General features: G+C 41.3%; 1 protein-coding gene across 12 annotated transcripts in view; it reads right to left on the bottom strand.

The window, feature by feature from the left end:
* The window catches only part of ARVCF (ARVCF delta catenin family member), a 258,893-nt gene that overhangs the window by 130,426 nt on the left and 105,284 nt on the right, over positions 1-23,183 (bottom strand). Inside the window, exon 1 of one of the 12 annotated variants that reach the window (XM_039560822.1) lies at positions 10,715-11,087. The exons of 10 other annotated variants lie outside the window; for them this stretch is intronic. In XM_039560822.1, the coding sequence (XP_039416756.1) occupies positions 10,715-10,735 (21 nt within the window). In that variant the 5' untranslated portion in view covers positions 10,736-11,087. Of the gene's footprint in view, positions 1-10,714; positions 11,088-23,183 lie in introns of those variants that run through there. One more of the 12 variants, XM_039560824.1, reaches the window with a different exon arrangement.

The raw sequence follows: 23,183 nt of genomic DNA, 5'->3' as shown, positions 1-23,183 counted from the left end.
TCTGTCTCCTTTTATCTAGGGGCATTCAAATCTTATCAGAAAACAGCTAGACAACTGGCTACTGTTAATTTGTGTTAAGTGAGGAACTCTACACGAGGAGCAACGCTCAGGCTTTCTAGGAAGGTAACTCACGATAGCTTACTTCAGCCTTGGTAAGTAGTAAAAATACAAAACCATTTCCTATGTTAAAATACAGCAGATCCTATTCACGCTCAGAGGAAAAATATAAACAAGAATGCAACATATAATGCCCTTTGTCCTCCTCAGTCTACCTTCATTACCACTCCAAACCCTTGAGAAGACTTTAATTAATGTCTTTAAGGTTAAGAGTGACCCTTTGTAAACAAAGGTTCTTGTACACATGCAGTAAGTTTGATCATCACCATGACCACCATCAAACACTACATGGTTTCCATGAAGGAGCTGATGTTATGCAAAAATCCAAAAGATAATGAAGACTCTCTTTTCATAGATACTATACCTTGTATGCCAGCAAAACACTGTACCAGCTTACACAGCTGAGAAGACAAAGATGAGTAACAGAAAACACAGAAATGTAACTAGAAACAAATTCTACTCTGAAAATTTGTACTTTTAAGGTATTCAGACCTATAACACTGACATTTATCCATAAGCTGGAGTGGGAGTCTACACCCCAATGAAACCTTCAATGTTCCAGATGTACCTGCAGTTGTTCTCATCTGCACATCTGCAGGTTAAAAACAAATTAAATCACAAGTTGGTATTCTGAAGCACAAGTTTTCCACTGCATTTGTGGCTACTGTGTACATTTAGGCTCTTTGCAAAACATTTCTTTAAAGTGCTGCCTATTGGACACAAAGCAGAGACAAAAGCTCTAAGAAAGTTATGTAAATTCTGGCTAATTCCAATACTGGTCAATCACGTATCTTATTTGAAAAATGCAATCAATACTGGAGATACAAAATATTAAAGAAATACTTAAGGCAAATATCTCTACCCCTCACAACTACAGGATGGAGCTGCATGGTTCTGCCACTCTTGCTGGATTTGTCACTAAACTGCATCTGAATTAAACCCCGGAGACTTATGAAAAATTGATGTTATACCAGGACAACTTCTTCCTTGAGGCTTCCCCCCAATAAAGTTGAAACACCTATGCTATTTTTACAACAATAAAATAATTACTTTTCTGTTACTGGAGTTGTACAGGACACCCGTGTCAACAAGGCAAGGGGCTAAAACTGTCATAAAAAAGAGCAGGGCAAGATTATGACACTGAAATCCCAGGAGGTGACCAACATCTTACTTACGGGAAGATTCATTCAAATTTCATCAACCTATTGAACGAACAAGGTAGGCAGAAAGGATGCTGGTATCAAAGGGAAATTAGTGATGACCTGAATTTGAAACACAGCAATCGCCCACACAGAGACTGAGACTCACAACGCCTCTGTGCTGCCCGGATTCATCAGAGAAGGCTGCATTCTGGGACATGTCAATTAAAATTAAGAATGAAATAACTCTGTGCAACGGTGCTGAATGGCATTTTCTCTCAGGAGACCACAAGTTCCTACTGAGATTTCAGCTGTGCAATCAGATTTCCATTCTTAACTCTTTCATTTCCAATGCAATTGATCCACTCACGACACTCTTCCCTTTCCTTCCATTCTCAGCTAAATCCAAAGACGTAATTTTATAGTCCTGGACCTACCTGTAGCCAAAATCTGGACTGTACTTCTCCAGAGTTAATAAGACACGAGTTCTGAAGAACACCAGCTCCAAATGGCTGTGGGCACTATCAGAACCAAGTCTAGAAACTCAGGAACAAGATAAAAAGCTGAGAAGTGGCACTGCAGCCCTAGGCTGAAGTGCACTGCTCAACCAGGCAAACCAGGCAACAATTCTGAGAAACTGGACCTCAAGAGTTGCCAGGGCCAATATTTGAGTTTCTTTTATCCAATGGAGAAGTCAGCCTTCATCACCTCACATTACGTCCCACACACACCGCGTGTCCCAAAGCTGCTTCCCAGCAACATGAGCAGCCTGTGGCCAGGCTGGATGGGACCAGGAGCCCACATAATCCTCTGGGCATTCAGGGCTGCATTCCCACCACCAGCACAGGAAATACAATACAGCAAAACCCCAAAACAGAGGGTATCTATTTAGGGTATATTATGAAGTGCTCAACAAAGCCATCTTGACATTTTACCTGCAGAGAAGATGGGAGTTGTATTTTAAGAGGGAAGAAAACTACCTTTTCCCAAATTTTTGCCATTCAAAAATCCACAGGAAATATTAGGGAAAAAAGTAGTTTAAGTGTTGTGTTTCAGTCATTAACTTAATTTTAAAAGGCATTTTTCAAAAACATTTATCTGTAATTTACAACCAGGAGAAAACTAATTCTCCTTGTCCCTTTAAACTATGAATTTTTAGAAGAATAAAACAAAACACTTAAGGGAATTTTAAATACAGGAAGGAGGGATAAGAGCATGGGGGAAGAACCCAACAGATTTCGTAAATATTTTTGTGATTCCAGTTGCCAAAACAGTATCCACATAATGTACTTCAGCCAAGTTTCTCTGAACAAGAAAATTCAAAGAGCAACAATTCATGAAATACACCCACACATTTGCAGCGCATTTATTCAAGCATACACAGCACTTCAGCTGCTGTGGACATGACTCTTCCTTCACTATCTTGATTTACATGGCAGATGCTGATTTTACCAGTGTCTCTTTTTCTGGAAGGGTTCTGGAATTCAGCCAAGCTAGGCATGGGTGTTACACATTATCTGCTGTGCCTCTTGGTGAAGACAGCAAAGGAAGAAAATTACATTTTATGTGAGTACTGTAAAGTTTGCCCTGGCACTGTTAAGCTGAAATTTTAAAATGTCAGCTTTGTGGCAATAAGAAAAATAAAACTGATCCCATGTAAATGAAACAAAGATGATTTTGACTGGAGTCTCAAAAATCAAGAAGCAGAAAAACTTACTGGATTAACAGTGTGTCACGCTAGATTTAACAAAACTGCAGGCAGATGCTTCAGTTCCTATTTACACATCAAAACCAGCAGTCAGGTTTTCCAAATTATTCAGCAGATTGACACAGCACTTTTTAATTGATCTCTGATCATATCTGCAGCTGGTGGATACTAGCTTAAAGGTTTGAAAGTCTGACCCTCAATCCTGGTTACCTATATAGCAGCAGTTTCCTCTTTGAAGATTTGGCCCTTGAAGACATGGTAGGGAAAAATAAATTTTTCAATCCAACATCAAGAAGGGTCACAACTTTTTCAGCAATTAACTGAACAACGTTTTCCCTCTCACTTTGCTTTTTCATACAGCTGATGGAAGATACTTATTTTTGTATGTTAAAATATAAAAGCTGCAACTGTAAATACAAAGGTCCATCACCAGTACATAAAAAATGAATTAGTGCTTCTTTGCACTCCTTGCAGTGAGAGAAGGGTGCAGTGTCACCTTCTGTTTGCTTCATATTTCCTGAATGTTATCCAAGTTAAGTCTTCTTTGCCATCTCCTACATCTAAAATGACTGATGGCTGCTGGTTTTGATGTAATTACAAATGGCTCTTCCCTCCAGAAACAACCTGCTCAAATGAATATTGTACCTTAGAAGCAAAGTATTACCCTTAAAAATTGCCAACGGTGTGCACTAATACATAGCCCTGGCATTACTGTGCCACTGACTGGTGTCATGGCTGTCAACAACACATGAAAAGCTGAGTAGGAAAGAGAAAAGAAATGGGATGTGATAAGATTGCATCATAAAATACAAGATAAATGTGTCACCATGACCAAGATGCATTCTAACCTCAGGTAATAAAACAACATGTCTTGGTCAAAAGAATTACCCAGATGAGATGAAATTGCTGAGGACAAATGTGAAATGTTCCTCGTCTAGCCCACATTTATTCATGCTAATGTGTAATTTTTAAAAACCCTTGTAAACATACTACAGTCAGAAGTACAGACCACTCCTGTTGGTCAAAGAGGAGAATGAAGAACTGGAAAGTATAATAAGCTTATTAAAACACATCGGCAGAAAACGAAATATATTACTGAAAAACAGAGACAGGAGCTGCAGCATCAGGTCCTGATACTCTTAGAGCTGGGACACAATCACCCTGCAGAAGTGAGTTAACACCATAACCAGCACACTTCAGAAAGTTGCCAAATCTTTAATAAAGATCTACTGACTTGCTTGGCAGTACTAGAAGGTAAGGGAAGGCTTTCTGCACAACTGATTCAGTGAAATTTCATCCAGAAAACAGTGTGGCTAACTTCACCCAACCACGAGCATTAGGAGGCACCCCTGCCACTGTCCCAGCACACTGCCTCCCCTCCTGGGGAGGAAGGCAGAACTTTGTTTCCCTCCTATTTGCAAACGAGCCAGTGGGTTCATCTGTAACAGCATATAAAGGATGCAAAGCACTTCTGAAGCCCTAAACATAGCACTGAGGGCTTCAAGGCATGTGTAAAGCAAGGCATTATGCACACCTTGAATTCCTGAATTTCCATGATTTCAGAATGGCCATTCTGGAATCCCCAGTAAGGCAAGAACGTCACACCAGGAAGGTGCCTGAAGTAAATGATGTCCATGGGAGAACATCAACGTGACCTGATGCAGAACCAGAGCAGCTGCTCAACATAATTTATGCCAATAGAAGAGGCAGTGGTGCCATAAAAGAACTTCCAGGTATCATTTCAATACGAAGAATTAGTTTGGTTTACCAGTGATTAACAAGGATTCAGGAAGGTGCTGATGGAGACATCTAGCCACCCACGTAATCTGCTCTGTAAGTAAGTAGCTTTGTCCATTCAAAACAATTTGTTTTACATTACTGCAATGCAGTACTGCGTGAAGCCCCATTTGTAGTCTTACATACCGGTTTCTTCATCAATCCTTTCTCCAGAGCTACTTGGAATTAACATACTTTCAAAAGGCCTGTGTTAAACTCCTTAAACAAGTAACTTTATCTTATTCAAATCTGGAGTTCTCATCTCTACATAACTCTGGTACAGACACTGGTTGGTGTCTTTGTTAAAGCATCACACACCCAACCAGCCGAGGCTCACTCACTGCTGTGCCCAGGAGCCAAAAGGGCCTTTTTCCCCTTAACAGCAAATTCACCTGAGAACTATATCAAAAGAGAGGGATGCAAATATATTCAGATGCAAAACTTACTAAAACAATTTCCAAAAGTTTACAATTCAAACAGCAGAATAATCCTGGTCACACACAGGACCTGTTTATAACTCAGGGCTCTATCATTCATAAACAAGTTGTGCTCCATCTCTTTCAGCAGCTCCTTAATCAATTACAAGCTTGTACTTTGAAAGGACTTCTGAACGTTCCAGATAATTCTTCTGATCAATCTTACACTACACACACATCCAGAGTAATGCTACTTAAATTAAATCATCTTCTCATCTCCTCCGCATATGTATTTTTATACTCACACACATATATATAAACACACAGGAAAATACAGTCTCTACAGTATAAAAATAAGCCCTCACTCTGGTTTCATTACAGACTTTCAGTAACATCTCTCTTAACATTACAATAATCTTGCTGAGAAAGTTTTGCTGAAAATAAAAGTTCAGAGCTGTGCCAAGTGATTTAGCTTGCAGAGGCAGAAATTCCAAAGCTCAAAAATTCTCCAAGTTTACTTAAAACACTTTATTTTTTGAACACTGAGGAGTTGTGATGCTAAGGATAGATGTGTGGGATTAGACAAAAGGGAAAACTCAGGCATTTCAATCTCCTGCTGTAAGCAGGTGTGGGCCTGACTCATCAAAGAGGCAGAGAACACCACTGAAAGTTACGAATTTTCACATTACTGCAGTATACAGGGAGCACTGAGTTCATGGAGTTTCCACCCCTTAATACAACAGAAAAGATTCTGCCCACCCATCTGTAGACACAAAAGATTATGCTGCCCTGAAAAAGCAAGCGTTGCTCATCTGGCTTCTCTCAGGTGCAGACACAGTTGCTCATTCTTAGGCATAAAGGCAAATTAAAAAAAGGTACCAAAGCCTGGCTGCAACTTAATGAGAGACAGAAGACACAAAGGACACTGTGACATTTAAAACTATCAATGTTCGAGTTTTGGTTTTCCTTTTATCCAAGAATTTGAAATATGCCCTCTCTAGTCTCAAGATTCGTTTCAGGGACTCCATTTACTCTTCAAACCTCCACTGGAAAAACAAAACCAAAGAAAACTTACAAGCAAAATCCTGTGTTTCACTTCTCACACGCTACTGAAACAACAGTAGTTTTAAAAAACCTGAAGAATAAAATCTTGTTATTGCTCTGCTCTGTCCTTGGGAAGATCTGACCAAACCAAATGTATACAGGGCTCCCAGGCCAAGGCACTTGAGATATTATATTGTACTGTCACCTTGTTTCACCAGCAAGAGCCCTAACATGAGCTCCTGCCCACATGCTCCTGTTCATCCCTTGCCCTTTTCTTTCTCCCAGTAACTTCATACAGAGCCACTGCTCCTCCCTGTTTCATGCCCAGGAGGGAAGTATGACCCTTCCTGAGGCTCAAACAGCCTGGTTCAGGATGCCATTCCTCTTTTCATGAAGCTGTAGGGTTTGCTTCAGTTTTTAAGCTGGATCAGTTTGCTGGTTTTGCCCACAGAATGAGCCTCAAACACGTGTTTGCATTACCAAGAGGGCACCTTCTTGCACACTCTGGGAAACCAACGGCCAGCAGCAGCAAAGAACAGGATTTTCTGAACCCCAAAGCTGAATCTCCCATCTCACACCACAGTATCCACAAATATTTCCACAAAGGAGAACAAGCAGTGCTGCAGTCTGAAGCAGGAGCTTTTTAGAAGTTCCCCTGTATTACAGCTGCAGAATTTTGCTAGCACAGAAGAAATAACTTAGAGCAACTGAGGAACAGGGGCAGGAACAGGTAAAGACACACCGAAAATATGCTGAGATCCTTCTATTCAGCAAAATGCCGTGTTATTTTAACACTCAAATGGAAGGACAGAACTTCATCCAGTGGCTCTGATCCTACTCCTACTGAATCAAAACCTTAATTTAGTGGCAGAAATGAACTCCTGGGAGAAGAGTGTTTAATATTACGTGTTTGCTAACAGCCTTATTATAAACACCCAGTCTATCCAGTTTCAAATGTGGTTGTTTAACATGCTTTTTTCTCCACTTTATCTTCCATAATCAGTACTTCTACATTTGGAAAGACCTTGAGTGCACATACTTGTTTAAAAAAAAAAACCAAACCCAAATGCAACAAAACCCACCAAAACATGTTTTTATTTTTAGTAACTGTAATGTAACTTAAGCAAAAACTGCAGCCAGCCTGATGCTCCATGTACAACACCTCCAGACCTTTGAGACAGGTGGTTAAGCAATACGGCCTCGGGAAGTGCAGTTGCTGGAATGCTTTGCTTGGTCCATTGCTGTTATAAAGCTATGCCCACACAGGCAGTCACACAGAATGGACATTATAGGCCCTCACACCTCAACAGCTCCAACAGCACTTTCAAAGAACACAGTTCCTACTGAGGCCTTTTCAGAAACAGAACACTTCCATGTCCTACACAGGTGTCCTCCTGCAGCTCCAGGGCTTCCTCCTTATGCCGAAGGACTCAGCTGTGCAAGCTCCTCTACGAGAGGTAAGGGCACATCCTCACATCTGAGTTCTGACATTCCACACCTGAACGGGGCAGTAACTGCCTGAAGAGTTCCAAAATCCACCCTCCTGTAGAGAATTCCTGCCTCTGTGGCAGAGCTCATAGGAGTGTGTGCCTCTGCTCAGTTGCTCCAGTACATAGTTCAATGCCCCAGGGAGTCCCAAATCACGTTCCCTATGCCCAGCTCTGCTACAGAGGTCACAACTGCTGGCAAAGGGATTGCTTGGGGGAACAAGGAGGACTCAATCTTGTAGACTGCTACATCTCTTCACTCCAAGGTAGTAGAGCATATTAGACCTGTTTCAGGCCGGTCATATGCGAGAATCCATGGGTGAATCCCTACAGAGATCCATGCCAAATCTTACGCTCCCCCTTCTTATTTGGTTCTTCTAATATGACTCACCCAACTGTTTGGAAAATGATGATACTACTGCATGCTGCACCTCCACGAACATTTCTTCTACAAGCTTTCCATCACTGATACAGACTCCCAGCAGGGATGTCACTAATGGATTAACTGCTTTTTCATCTTGCCAGATCTACAATTTCATAGTCTCTCACATCAGTATCATCCTCTAGTGAAAAGCTTCAGGAACAAAGTGCTGAGGAAGGACAGCCTTACTGAGGTCAGTGCCTGAATTCAGAATGTTAATAAAGTATTTTCCAAAGCAAGAATAACAGAGAACTGAAGAGTTTTTGGCAAAAGTCATTTAAAGTGACTTCTTTCCCCTTCACAAATTCATGGCCCCGAGGCAAGCCAGCACTTTAGGTTTCAGATCCAGATCAAAGCTGTATGTGATACTGCATGAACACATATTTTAACAGTTCCAGACTTCAAGATCCTTCTCAACTTCATGAACTCTTTACTTACTTCCAAGGCCATTACAGACTGCAGATACTCGGCACAAACTTCAACAGCCTTCATCCCTCATGAGCAGGAGGGGGAATGGCCAAGGGAAGACTCAAGAAGGTGACACCCACCCTCCACACTCATGACCACATTTATGGTTTTCAGCACTTGGTTCCTCTACCAATGCCCTCAGGTACAATGCTGCTTTTGTGGCCCAGAACTTCAGGAAGCCTGACTATTCCTGGCAAAAGCCAAAAGCATGATTAGAAGTTACTCTTCACTCTTTTTAATTACTATTTCACAGCTGTTTTTATCTAAACACAATAGGCCTTCAGTTAATGTGGCAGAAGTCCATTTTAGTATCTTCCCTATCTTTATCTATATGGATTGTACAAACTTGTCATCCACCTCAAAGTCATTTATTCATTTGGTTTAGTTTTACTTAATTGTGATCATTACAGCTAAAGAATTACTTTCTAGAGGCTCTGTAACTGCACAATAAATTTATCTGACAACTCATGGCTTAAAACTACCACCTTTCATTAAGCAAAGCATTCTCTAATAAACTGCTGTGCTACCAGATTGAACAGTTTTTCTATTAAAAGGCCTCAGAATGAATCCAGAACCATTACTCCAACAGAAAAGATAAAACAGCATATCTCTGTCTGATCCTCAGCTATGACAGACAGCGTGAAAATTAAAACCATGAGATTTTTTGTTTTGATATGGAAGAAGAATTTACAAGCTAACTGAAAAGCATGACCTAAAGTGATTAACAACAATCTTCCACTCTCACTCAAGCTTTTCTGCCTACCAACACAGAAAACCCAGAAGACATGAACACAGCTGTACTGCACGGGTCAAAAGACATTAAACATACCCTTTTTTTTTTTTTTTACTGTTAGCATTCTGCTCCTTACCTCCAGCTTTTTCCTTTATGTATTAAAAAAACCCAGACAAAACCAAAATCCCTTGGAGCTGCTAACTAGATCTATCTAAAACTCAACAGTCCATTGCATGTAATTTGACAGGTACAGTAGCTGTGGGTCAGGCAATGTGAACAACACCACAGACAAATCAAATCCCTTCCTAAGAAGCCCACAGGTAGCATGAACACAAACAAGCACCCAGACAAACCAGCAATCGGCCATCTCCAGCAGGCAGGACCACGATGCCAGGGAATCCTACAGACAAAGAAATGCTCACTCGAGGGCCCAGATGAAAGGGCTACTTTCCCCCCAAGGGAATCAGCATCCTATTTGCATCATGAAATGATTCAGCCTTCTGTTACTGAGATGGGTGAGTGGAACACAGCATATTAAACCAAGCCGGAGAAACTCTAACAGTTCCAGTGCAATGAGCCTAAACGTATTCACAGATGTATTGTCAGTGATGTATTACTGTTGCATTTTCTTATTCTAAAGTACTCTGTTTTCAATTATAAAGGCAGAGGAGAAAAAGGAGGATTAAGAAAAAGACACAACCTCATCCTAGTTGGAGAAACAGCTCTACCCTGCCACCACCTGAATTTATCGGGTTTCCTAAGGCTTACAAGGTAGGAGAAGAAGGTTACCCAGGGAAAGCACCTATGAATTACAGCAGCCTACATGATCTCTATTTATTTAAATCTTTGCCCTGGAATACCCAATGACACTTGAAAGTAAAGAACAACATTTGAAATATTTTTGCACCGAGTTTTAGGTCCATTATAATTATTAAGATGACAGCCAAGAGAACTTTATGTTTAAGGTAACATTTAGAGTGAAAAACCGCCGTTATTTCCCTGGTATGTCCAGCAACAAAATCAAAGAGAAAGCCAGGGAACACAGTATGGGAAAAGCAAACATTTAACAAAAGCACAATAGCAAAGCTTTCTCTTTTAAAAGCACTGTTTCTAGCTGTTCATGTCAAAGAGCTCCCTAGATTTATTGAGCAGGACGAGAAGGTCAAAGAACACAATGGCTTGCTTTTTTGGGTGTTTCACCAGTTAACACAACAGAGACAAAAGCAGAATCTCTCTCGAATGCTCTGCTAGAACGAGCAGCTCAGCTTTTGCTCTTAGTTCTCAGCTAAAAATGAAATTACAAGTAAACAATCCCTTCCAGCGCTGACAGCTTTCTCCACGCCACCAGGACCCCCGCACACGCGGCCGCAGAGCCCGAGGGAAAGGACACAAGTTTCGCACTAACCTGTTTGAGTTCCGCAGGCATTTATGCGAGGAGCCGGTCCCGCTGTCCCCAGCACAGAACACCTCCGGCTGCCCGCAGCCCCTCCGCGGACCCAGCCTGCTGCTCTGACAGCCTCCAGAGCCTCCTCCCTCGGCGAAGCTCGCTCCTTTTGTACCCGGACCGGCACCCTCGGCGCCCCAGAGCCCCTCCGCAGCCTCCCTGCGGACTGAGCCCATCCAAGGAAAAGCCCCGCTACACCGGGAGGACCGGCACCGCCGCGGCTCCGGCAGGGGACGCGTCCGCGTCCCTCTCACATGGCTCTGCCGCCGCTGCCCCGGCGCCGGGAGGCTCCGTGCAGGGGGCGGCACTGACGGGCAGCCGCAGCCGGAGCGGGCTGGGGCGGGCCACGCCCGGCGCGCCGGCGGAGCGGCGAGAGGGGCAGGGCCGGGGGAGCGGGGCAGAGCTGCCGGGAGCAGCCGCAGCCCGTGCCCGGCGCTCCGGGGGAGCGGCGAGAGGGGCAGGGCCGGGGGAGCGGGGCAGAGCTGCCGGGAGCAGCCGCAGCCCGTGCCCGGCGCCGCCGCGCGGTGCCTCCGGCTGCCGGGGACTGCACCGAGCGGCTGCGCGCCCGGAGCCCCGGGGGTTCCCCCGCTTCCCGGCCCGCCTTCCCCGCCCCCGGATCTCTCCTGATGGATTACAGAGACAAAGAGGGAAACCGCCTGTTCCCAGCGTCTCTCAGAGCGGTAACCTGCCGGCTCCGGCGGCAGAGAGCTCTTCCCACAGCGCCTGCCCGGGGAGCGCAGCTGCCTCCGGAATTACAGGGCGGTCTGCAAGAAAGCACAAGAAAGGAAACCTTCTCGCTTGCTTACTTTTTGCAGTTCACTTCGAGATTAATGGCATCCCTAATGCGCCAACACCAAAGAACGGTGATCTTCTATCACCGTCTCCTCCCTTTTGCATCTTACACAGGTGCAGTGAGGCTTAGAGCTAAAAAGTACAACTGGCCTCATTTTTTAAAGCCATTCACCTGCCCACGAACCTGTCCCACATTCATTAGAAGATCGCCTGGACAAATTACTCATTACCAAAATGAATGCCAGATGTGCTGTGCCTTGCATCCACCACATTCTGCAACAAGAACTGGGACTTCACAGCGTAGTTCAACACGGTTTTCACATCCATCTATTTCTAGTAAATTTGAAGTACCTAGTTTTTAATATTCACTCCTTGAACAAGGCTGTGAACCTTTATGAAATACCTGGGAAGAAGGAGAGCTTTCCCGTACTTCTTATTCTAGGATCTGATCCTTCTTTCTGCCTTTTCCACAAAACTGCAGAAAGTGATGTATTAAATATTTTAAGACATCAATTCTTAAAAGAAAGATGTAGGTTGGTAGGTGTAAACCAACCTTAACTAAACCTTAAGTGTTTTTCCCCCTGGAGCCACAACAGGGCAAGAGGAGATGCTCAGCCAGCACTGAACCAGAGCCCTGCCCTTCCATGGAAGCTGTTGGCCAGACCTGGGAGGGAGCCAAGGCCCCCCCAGTGCTGAAAATCCAGCACTGCTTGCAGACACAGCCAAGGGGCAATGGTGCTTCTCCCTCTTCCTACTAGATTCCTGCAGCAAACCAAAGCAATTAAGTAAATCCAACACAGTAACAGCTGGTGACTGAACAATGGTAATTAAGGACTGAAAGATACTGGCATCAAATTAGAGACCATCCCTGGAAAACAGGCATAGTCAAAGACAAGGAGACCAACTACACACCAGGAAGAAAGGTACAATTGAATAGTCTTTAATATCAGAACAGGCACCTTTGCACAAAAGGGTCTTTTCATCCCAGCTTCAGGTTCCCAGAAAATTTTAAAACATCCTTCCAGTGTCACCATAACTAACAGTTAATTTGTATCAATCCTACCAGAGGAACGTGAAAAAGTGGCATCTCCTATACACTCATTTAAGAGTGGAAGAAATGTATCAGATCTATTGAATCCTATTTTCAGCCTTCCTACTAGTGCCAGTGTCAGCACTCCAGATGCATATTAGAGCTAAAGCTTTGTATTTTTGGGGCAGAGAACATGGCAGAACTACGTTACCCAGCTCATCCTAGTTTGTTTAAAAATAAATGCTGTAAAGTTTGACAAGGGCAATGGTAGATGTTCCACAAGGTTTAGCTGAAGTGATTTGCTTCACTGGAGGGACAAGATGTATTCTATCCACAGGGGAATAATTTAGAGGCAACTGTAGTGGCCATTAATAAAATACGTAAAGGCCAAAGCAAAAGGAATAAGGTTTGTATGAGTCTCCTGTACTTTTGTAAAGCGCTCTCCCCACCCCTTCTCCTTGTCCAACTTTTCTTCAGTTAACAAACTAAAATAGCTCCACTTTTGTTGAGGCCATGCTGGCACAGAACAGCACCATTCAATTTAGCCATGCACCTGGCTATGTGCCAGACCTTTATACACTGTCAAAGAAAAAAACAGTGTAAAGCTTATATCCATAGGGCACTGAAGGAGCTACTCTTGCATGCAAAGCGACGAAACTGAAAACCTTCCTGGATGGACTTGCCAATTCTTACTCACATAAGAAGTCTCTCATGTTGTAAACCCACAGGTATTTGTGCAAGCCATGCAAGATTAGTGCTGCTGAATTTTGACGTCCCACCTGCTGGAGTCAGGTTGTTATTTAAAAACATGCTTTTCTTTTAAAATATAAAATGGATGCTTGTAGGCTTTCTCGTTGTAAAGTAAATTTTGAAAATGTTTTGACTCAAAGCTAAAACTTTTGGTTTTTTTTTTTAAGGGCAAATTACATCTCCAGTCCCCTTAGCCTCTTGCAGTATTTTACCAGCTCTTATAATTCTGAATGCTGAGATTTGGCAATGTGAAGTCAAAGTACCAATTACCTAAAAAAGAGTTATGGATTAGATCCCTACTGAACTTCCAAATTCTGGCAACAAACACTATCCATTAGTATCAGACTGCTGACTACATCACAACCTTCCCCTCTTTTTTTTTAATGAACCTTAAATTCTTAATCTGTCACATTTTTTCCCAGCTGCAAAAGCAGGGTGAAAACCTTCTTTCTTCTTGCTGAGAAATTAAAAATTTATAAATAGGAAGGGATTTAATTCTTTGGAAGATGGAATAGTATAGTATCTCAGCCGAGCTCTCTTTTCTTATTTTCCCCATTACCCTTAAAAAATTCCCCATCACTAGTGCTGCTCTATAGATTGATCTGCTCTCAGAGGCAGTAAAAAGGGAATGGTTTACAGCTCTGCCTGGGATCATAACATATGGCTTCAGTGATATGTAACTTCCATAAACCCAACAGAGCAAGAAGGCACAAGATGAATCAAGAATCCCAGCTAACCATATAGGCAAAAGCACCACCATCACCCATGGCAAGTCTCTGAATTAGAGAGCCTGTATTCATAACAGGGGCTTCCATGCCAAGGATATTTTATTGTCCTTCTGTGAATTTCATGCAGCAAATAAACAAGGTAAGTGGGAGATCTAAAGCACAGCACGCTGGGATGTGTCAGAGTGCCCTACAGTAGTGATTTTAATCCAGACAAATGAAAACAGAACATTCTATCTCCGAGATACATTTTGAAATCTTTTTCTGTTAGCATTACCGTCATTTTTAAATGTGTTTGAAAAGTTACAGGAGCCCTTCCAAAGCATCTGTACTTGCTCCAAAATGGTTGCGTGACTCTAGTAGGACACATCCACCCAGATATTTCTAGCATTGCCACGAACATGGTTTTGACAATCTTCTTGCTCCCATACTGCAAGGTTAGAAATTGAGACAAAGCCAGGTTGCCTCAATCAGGGAGCTGTTGTGTTTATATGGAGAATGATTTTAGGTGTCTTTTATTTAAGAAGCCAGTATTAAAAAAGAGGTCTAAAGGACCACAAGACTGAAGAACAATACAGCAAAGAGGAAGCAGACACTTTCTATAGGTTGACACCATCAGGCATTTCAGTAAGTTTAAGAGATTTTAATTTGTATACGAACACAGATTCCATCTTGCTACATCTAATATCAGTCAACTCCATTTCATCTAAGTTGTCATATGACAGGATGAGAACAAGGACAGTCTGGTGACAGCACTGCTTACATTAGAAACAAAGGACAGAGGAAGCTACATGTCACTGCATATAGGTTGCAGTTGAATGAATGACCTATGTTTCTTCCCAGGAGCTTCATTTAGGTAAGAATCAACTACATTTTAAAGGGATAAAAACACCCTCCCCTCGAGCTTATGAAAAAAAAATTAAATTACCATGACATTTATAACAGAATGACAACAGAAAGGAAAACAAATCAAGTTTAAGGTTGGTACTGTAACCATAATTTCATGCTGTAGTTATTGGAAAGGAAAACAAAGACTCAAATGCAGGAAAGAAAGACTCAGTAGTAACCATTTTTTGTTTCTCAGATTCTGTTTTGGTTTGTGGATTTTCCAGACGATTTGTGCTGTATTTCATGCTGCAGATTACAAACACTTGCTCAGAAGGTACCAGCTTAACACATCATTCTCTCGTCCAGAAGGCAGAAATGTGGTTTGCCATGATGTACTGGACTGATAACTGTCTGCACAATCTACCCATTTTCATGGTAATTACTGTCCTCTTCAAACCAAAACCTGAAGCTATTTTGCAGTCCCTTCTGAAGAGAGAATTAAGGTCTCTGTGTAGGAAATTTATTCCAGAACAGGTTTCTTGTATTTTAAATAGTTACATATGAAAATAAGACTGCAAAAAGGAAGAAGAGATAATTGAGATGGGTTAGAAACACAGACACTATAGTTCTTTTCTATCTTTAACTACACTGTTCTAAAAATGCCACTGTGCCAGGATTTTAGATTGAGTCCTTAAAATGAACTCTGACAGTATTCTACAACATTTCCCAGTCACCACAACTATGGATAAAAAATATTCTCTTCAGCTAGTAATTTAGTAGTTTAAAAAAGAAGCAGTTGTTGGGGTTTTGGTTTTTGTTTGGTTGGTTTGTGTTTCGGTTTTTTAAAATAATACCTAAATAAAGAGAAAACTGTGACATTTATTTAAATCAAAGGCTTTAATTATAGTTGGCACACAGCCTCAGGCTGCCCATGGCCATCTTTGGCCATTCTGTTCTCAGTCACACTGATGACTTCAGTGAATTACTCCACATTTGTGACAAAGCAAGCAGGAACATAATTTGAACCCTTAACAAGATGGCCTAAACTAGCAAAAGACTCAGTAATTTATTCATGTCATCATAACCCAACACCCATTTTGGGCTCTTTCAGCATTAGTTCACAAGAGCTTACAGACACTGCAGAACAGCTGAAAGGGAACTCTACAGAATTTCTGATTTTAAAAGCCAGGTTGAACCCTGCAGGTCCAAAGCCCAAAGGGCTCAGGGGAAAAGGAAATTGCCAGGTTGGCTGCTTGGTGGTTTTATAGTTTCTGCAAAACCTTTCTGCAGCCACACATGGCTTTGCGAGGGAAGAGGCTCACAAAGGCTGACCAGGTCCTGGGCAACGCCTTGTAGGGATAAAGCTCTGCCTCACTGCACCCCTACAGATCAAGGCCTGCATTAGGAACAAAATCTTTTCATCAGATTGGGAGATACAGTGCAAACAGATGTTTTGATGGTTTATAATCTTTCTTCCTGAACATCCCAGTTAAACTAATACAGTCGTATGCTTGGGAACTAAAATGTGTGACAACTAAAAATCTTAAAAAGCCAGGACAATTAATCATGTTCTGCTGTCTGAACTGAGAAACAAACAAGCAGCAGGACATGAAAAATAAATCACAACTTTTAATGTAAGATGATTCATGTTAATTATCAAGAAGCAAATGTGGTAAATGTGACTAGAAAGTTGTTTTTTAAAAAAATCCTATTAAACCTGATACTACTCTTTAATGTTTACATTTTAATGTTCCTGTTTTGAGACATTTTTAATAATTACTTGCTGTTATACTTGCTGATGTTGTAACACTCAGAGATATCATGCAAAGAACAACCTAGATACCTGTTTATATAATAAGGAACACACTGCAATCAGAACTTAATTTTAATGTGTTTCTCTTATATGTTCTTGTAGAAGAAAACATAGTTCTATTAGTAAAGCAATGTAAAATCTAAAGTTCTATTAGTAAAGCAATGGAAAATTACCATGGAACAGTGAATTTGTCATTCAATTTAAATATTTTTAATTTAAACCTGGCACAGCTCCAGGCCAGAAAGGCTAACACTTGTGAAAAATCATTCTTTCTCAAGTCTTGGCAAACAAAATAAGAAAATCCTTGCTTTTCAGTTGCTTCCAAAACCTCATTCAATAAAAATTTGCACAAAACAAAAGGAGTTGAAACTTTCAAGGCAAATGAAACTGCAGAAATATTTGAGATGCTTAGGGCAAACATGGCCATTGCTTTGCACTGTTACCATCATTAGTGCAAGGCAGTTGCTGTCCTGCAGACAAACATTAGATGGCACTTTGGAATTCAGCAGCTCCCACAGAGAGTTGCACAGCACATACTTAACAGATGAAGTGTGAGACGTGAATGTGAGGTACTTTTGATGACAGAGAGAAAAATGACATTTCTGCAAAGGTGTGCTTTTTGGAGCTGGAAGTATACATTCAATCTACACATGTAAAGCTGTAAAATAGTATGTAATTAAATTTCGAAAAAACAAATCATACAAAGAATAAAGTAATTCTTCCTCCAGACAGAGGGTCAGTTTCTCAGTTATTGGGTTCCCTTTTTATTTTTTATTGAATCATTTGGAATCTACTTTTTAAACTAGACTCGCTGACAAAGTTTTGTACAAACACTTCTCGGATAACACATCAGATTTTGAGTGGATTCTGCTGCATGCCAGCAGTTCTGAGCCCCAAATAACTCTCATAAGTGAGGTTTAAGTGGTTTGCTTATCAAATAATTCCCTTCTGGAAAGGACTGCACAGCTTCTGATTCAACTGGTCAAAGCTTCTCAGTTGTTGCTGAAATTGATACTAATATTCCCACTGACTTGTATCCATGCTTTTACCATTGTAAGGCCTTAAATGAAGAGTGAAGAATAATCACGGGCTGAGACTATTCAAGAAACAGAAGAACAAGGAAATGTAAATTCTTGCTGGGATACCACTTGAGTCCATTTTCAGAGCCTCTCATGTGATATATACCATGATGCCTGATGCACAATATTTTAAGGCTTCTGCTATGGAATTCCTCCTGCAATACATAAGGCAGGTTGTAGGATTTCCTTTGGAATTTGCGTCATCCCAGCAGAAAGGCGAACAGCAGGAGCTCCTCAGTGGTGCCACATGCCATGCTGTCACTTTGTAAAGTCTCTGACACCTGCAGTAGTTCCAGGAGAGCTCCTGCTCTGGCCCAGGCCTGCAGGGTGCGGGCTGGCAGCAGCACTGCCCCAAGCCAACTGCAGTGCTTTGGGCCCAAGAACACCAGCTCCTGCTTCAGCTTCCCCTCTTGCTGAGCTATCAGCCAAAGGTCCCGACTCTTACTCTAAACCAGGAGCTGATGCTTTCACAGAGATGGAACAATGTCCATAAAAAAGGCACTCAAGCTCCAACCTCCAAGCTAAATGGAATTATTGTCATGTCCAACACAGCAGAAGCCAGGGATGGGAGCAGATGGGAACATGTCTCCCTGAAAAGCAGCTGAGTAATGGCTCCTGGTGCAGTTCCTAACTGCTGGGATCCCTTGGTACTGCAAGTATCTCCCAGCTCACAATGAATTCTGATATAAGAACTCATTCTCCCATGGGAATCATATTCCCAAATCTCCCTCTTCTTTTTTCCCCCGGAACCTCTGAACAGTTGCACATATGCAGAAGCTGAAACCTGACCCAGGTCACTCCTAGAAGCTCAGTAACTCTACTCACTGAATTTGCAGGATCAGGCTGAGGGCAGAGCAAGTGCCCCTGTAACTCCCAGGTACCTACAGGCCAAAGGAACATGAGCCAAATTACAGAGTGAGGGGAGCTGGGCAGGGGCGGCAGCAGCCGGAGATCGGCCGTGAGGTGACAGACACCAAACCATGCTGTGCCCCTCAAGCAGAACGTACATTTCTATGCCTTCATCTGGGTTTATAAAGGAATTCGATTATCCCTGCAAGTTCTTTCGACATTTTGCTACCTATCAATACTAGCAGAAGGAGAACATCCATGGGTTAACTACCAGTGAGTTTTTTTCTTGGTATTTGGCATTGTAGCAGGAAACAGTACTGTAACACCAGGGAGTTGTCATGAACCGACAGCATTGTTGTCTGTACCTGACCTTACCTGTAAGGCAAAAAAAAGGAATTTTCCATGCCGTCAGTCCCTTAATACGAGTGCAAATATGTTACATAACACAGGAAGCCAAGAGGCACTACAAACTCAAATTAATTATATGAAACTTTTACAACCAAAGATGGAATTGCATTTTGTATGAGATGCAGAAGAGAGAAAAGGTGAGGCGAAGATTCAGTATAGCTCAGAACCCATTTTTGCTTCTTCCCTGGATATGTTTAAACATATATACAGTATTAATACACCCATTATATACAATATTAATGCACCCACGTTCTTACTATCAAAGCACTGGAAATAGCCTCTACATTCTAGCAGTCTGCACTACGTCAGTGTGGAGCAGAGAATCTTAAATAGAAGTAATGAAATACAGACAGAAGCGTTATTGTTGCCCAGGCTGACTCAGAAAGGTTAACTTGATGGTATTTTCTTAGAAAAGCAATTTGAGCTAATCTTCTTGTATTTGTTTTTTAATTCTCGCCATGTGTTCTGGTGTGCTTTAGAGTTCACCTTTTATTTGAAAATGGCCCTCAATTCACTAAATGTCATTTTTGGCAGAAGTCACAGGTACCTCAGATTAACATAAATACTGAAGAATATTGGTGCTTAATTATGGCTTAAAAATACCTGCCTAAAATATAAAAAAATGTCAAATATGTTTGTTTTCAAACAGGTGTTATTTCTCTGGAACATAAGCTGATATATAAATGATCCAAATCATAACTATGAAAATATCCTGTAGCTTTTTTCCACAAGCTAATTTCCCTCGAACAGCTATAATCATATTTGTAAAGTGAAGAAAAAAATTAATTCTATTAACTTGGTTTATTTTTTCATATAAGAACACCCCAACAAACCCCTCACTGGGAACCTAAAAGAATCAAAATAACAGTCAAATGTTATAAATTTTTAATTATTGGGTGATTTTGTCAGTGTGAAGACTTCTCAGATCAACCCATGTTACTTCTTACAGGCACATAAGAATCAATATATCTGATAAGTAAAACCCTGCACCAGCATGTAATGGGCTGATTTCTGTTATTTGTACCATGTGAAATTTGGCAACTCCCACACCTTTCCTACCTGTAAGAAGGTGGATAATAGCTTTTTCTGACAGAAACCCCTCTCAAATCCCTAAAAGGCACTACAGAATCTCTGAAGTCAATGTATTGTTACAGGGCTTTTTTACACAGGTCTATTAAATGCTGTGCTTTATTTTGGTTATGCAACATTAACAGGAATGGGAAGTTGTCACCATGTACCAATGGGAAACAATCTTTGAATGCAAACCTTTTTCAGCTCCCCAGATGATCAGACTTGACAGAGCTTCTCTGAAACCCATGGAGCCTTGCCAGTTTAAACCAAGTCAGGATATAGGTTTGTGTTTAATAAGTATCACATGTCTAATATTTTAATAAAAGTGTATATATATATATATATATATATGAGAGAATGTTCCTTAGTAGTAGTAAGTTATGTTCTGTGGTGCTAATATTGCATCTCTGTGTCAGCCCATCACAGCACATACCCCACATGGGCACATCTGTATCTCCTCCCTGCCCAACTTCAGCTCCCACTGTGAAGAGCAGCAGAAGGCTGATTTGAAAGAAGTTAAACAAAACCAGGTAGATTAAACTAAATACCTCATACACGAAGAGCAGTAAGATTTCTCAGACTTGTTAAAAACCTTATCAACTAGATACTTGAATATGTAGAAAACACATGATGGGTGCTACTCACCAGCAACTCAGACACTTACTGGACTGTGCCTGCCCTGGTAAACTGACCAAAAAGGCAAAGACTGCCAAGACTCCCATGGCCTGGGATACTGTAATAACCAATGTACATGATTTACCTCAAAAGTTAGAGAAGCAAACACAAATACACATTAACAGACCACTCTTCTGTTTTCAGTCCAACCAGAGTTTCACTTCCAAAAACCAACAGCAGTGACCAGCCATGTGGCTCCCACCACTCAAGGCCAGAGACATTCAAGAACATCCTTAAAAACTGCAGTGAGTTTTAGGAGATTTTATTAACCAGATAAAAGATCTATGACCAAAGTTTCATTAAATGTTACATTTTCCAGACGGATGCCAAGGTTTTCACTGTGTAACTAATGACCTTTTGCCCAGAGGCTTCTTAGTGTGAAAGAGCACTTTATTTGTCCACTTCAAAATCTGCAGCTAACACATGTATAAAGCTGCATATCTTCCAAAAGTTCTGGAGCTGAAACACCCTAATTCATGCCACTGGCTGCACACTCAGCAACAAACTCTAACTGCAGCTACAGTCGAATACTGGGGAAGCTGCACAGGGCAGAAGTTACATTTACCCCAAGTGCATTAACCACAAAGAGCACTTCTGTCCCCATTCACCAGGGCCTGTGCGGGTTAAAGCTGACTGTCCCTATGGCAGGAGCTGCTCACAGCCTCCTGCAGGAACAGAGACAGGTACAAACCTCTGCAGAGCCTGGAGGTTTGGCAGGCACTGCCTTCTGCAGCGGGCTAAGGAAGCACATGCCTTGGCCACTACCTGAATAAAAGACTCTCAATATGAATGGGAGACTTTTCAACAACAGTTAGGACCTCTCATTGTGAGGACAGTGTTTCCCAGAAACCCCTCCTCTGAGAAAGTTTCCTGTTAAAGAATAATCTCAGCTATTTCTAACTAATATCTGAAAAAAACATTAATGATTTGTTTAGATTGTCCCAGTAATCAACTTCTCCCATTAAGATATCTTTAAGGTAATTTTTAAAAAAAGGTATCCATGCTTTCTTAATGTGAAGTCAAGAAGCCTATGCATGCAATTTTTGGCAATTACAGCACATCCCTGACCTCATTTGCAGATCTGATATTTCTCATCAAGGGCCAATAGACACAATGGCATACACACTCACAGAAAAAGTCAGCAAGTGCACCAGAGCTCACATGTTCTATTCCAGTATCTGAAATTCACACTGAACAGGCAGAACTCACCAGCAAGTGGCTAACTGGGCTGTCTAGGACAAGGAGTTATTCTTACGGAACAAGTTTAAAACTAGTATTAAAATAAAATAAAAAAAAAAGAAAGAAATTAAAGTAAGAGTTCCAGAATTAATCAATTAGAATCAATATTTTTTAAGACCTTGATTTTGTCTTTCAAGGACTTCAGAAAACTGTTAAGACTCCTGGCACATTGCCCATATATATAATACTTTTCCTTGTCTAAAATGAAAAGGGGAAAAAAAAAAGCTTAATTTTCTATTCTAAGAAGTAAGTATGGGATTGTATATTAAAAAAAAAGTACTGAGACTCAATTAATAAAGCCCTGACTATACACACTTCCCTAACAAACCCCTTTGGCAGATTCCACGTTGACAAACAAACAACATGGAAAACTGATGCCTGGTTGTGAAGATGATTAAAGATTATTTGTCACTCTCATAAAACGGAGCTAACCCTCATTTCTTTTGTCCAAATTCTACTCAGAATAACTAGATTATGTATAATCACCATGCAAGTTCCAAATGGAAAAGCTGCTACTTGAGTTACTTTGCAATATTCCTTATAACAAACAGTTGAATGGGGTGATGTGCAGCAATCAGCCAGTCCTCACAGAAACGGCCTCAGAGAGCTGGATTTCACTACAGGGTGTGAGCAATCCCCACGGACAGTAGAGCACAGAGCGCCTCTTGCTTTGTGTACTCCGCACAATGAAATGCAACACAGAACAGTAGAGATGAAAAGATTCTATGTTCTGCATAAGACTGAATGTACAGCTTTCATCTTTCATTGAAACAGCATTTAATTCTAGTAAGTCAGGGAGGAATTTGGCCCTTGGTATATTTTATGAGAATTCACACAACTAACCTTACGTTGATTCTTAATTGTGCATATTTCGTTTTTAACCATTTTATTTCATATACAAGGTACTCTAAAAACCTCAGTGCTAATTATCAATGAATTGAAGCTCCCCTAACCCAGTGGCAGTGAGCTGAGCATACGCAGATTCAGTCTGGGGTCACTTACAGGGGCTGTTTCTCTGTAAGAGTCACGCAGACCCCAGTAACTTCAAACTCTTTTATTAAGTTTTCTTGGAAGTGGTTAGACCTTAAGCCATTACAATGCAGAAAACTCATGCTTCATCAGTTTTGTGGATAAGGAATTTCATTCTGAAGCTATTAATCAGGCACTTTGC

This window comes from Corvus cornix, chromosome 15, assembly GCF_000738735.6.
Source record: "Corvus cornix cornix isolate S_Up_H32 chromosome 15, ASM73873v5, whole genome shotgun sequence".
Classification (NCBI taxonomy): domain Eukaryota; kingdom Metazoa; phylum Chordata; class Aves; order Passeriformes; family Corvidae; genus Corvus; species Corvus cornix.
The sequence above is the reverse complement of the archived record's forward strand: the minus strand, read 5'-3'. Positions and strand labels throughout refer to the sequence as shown.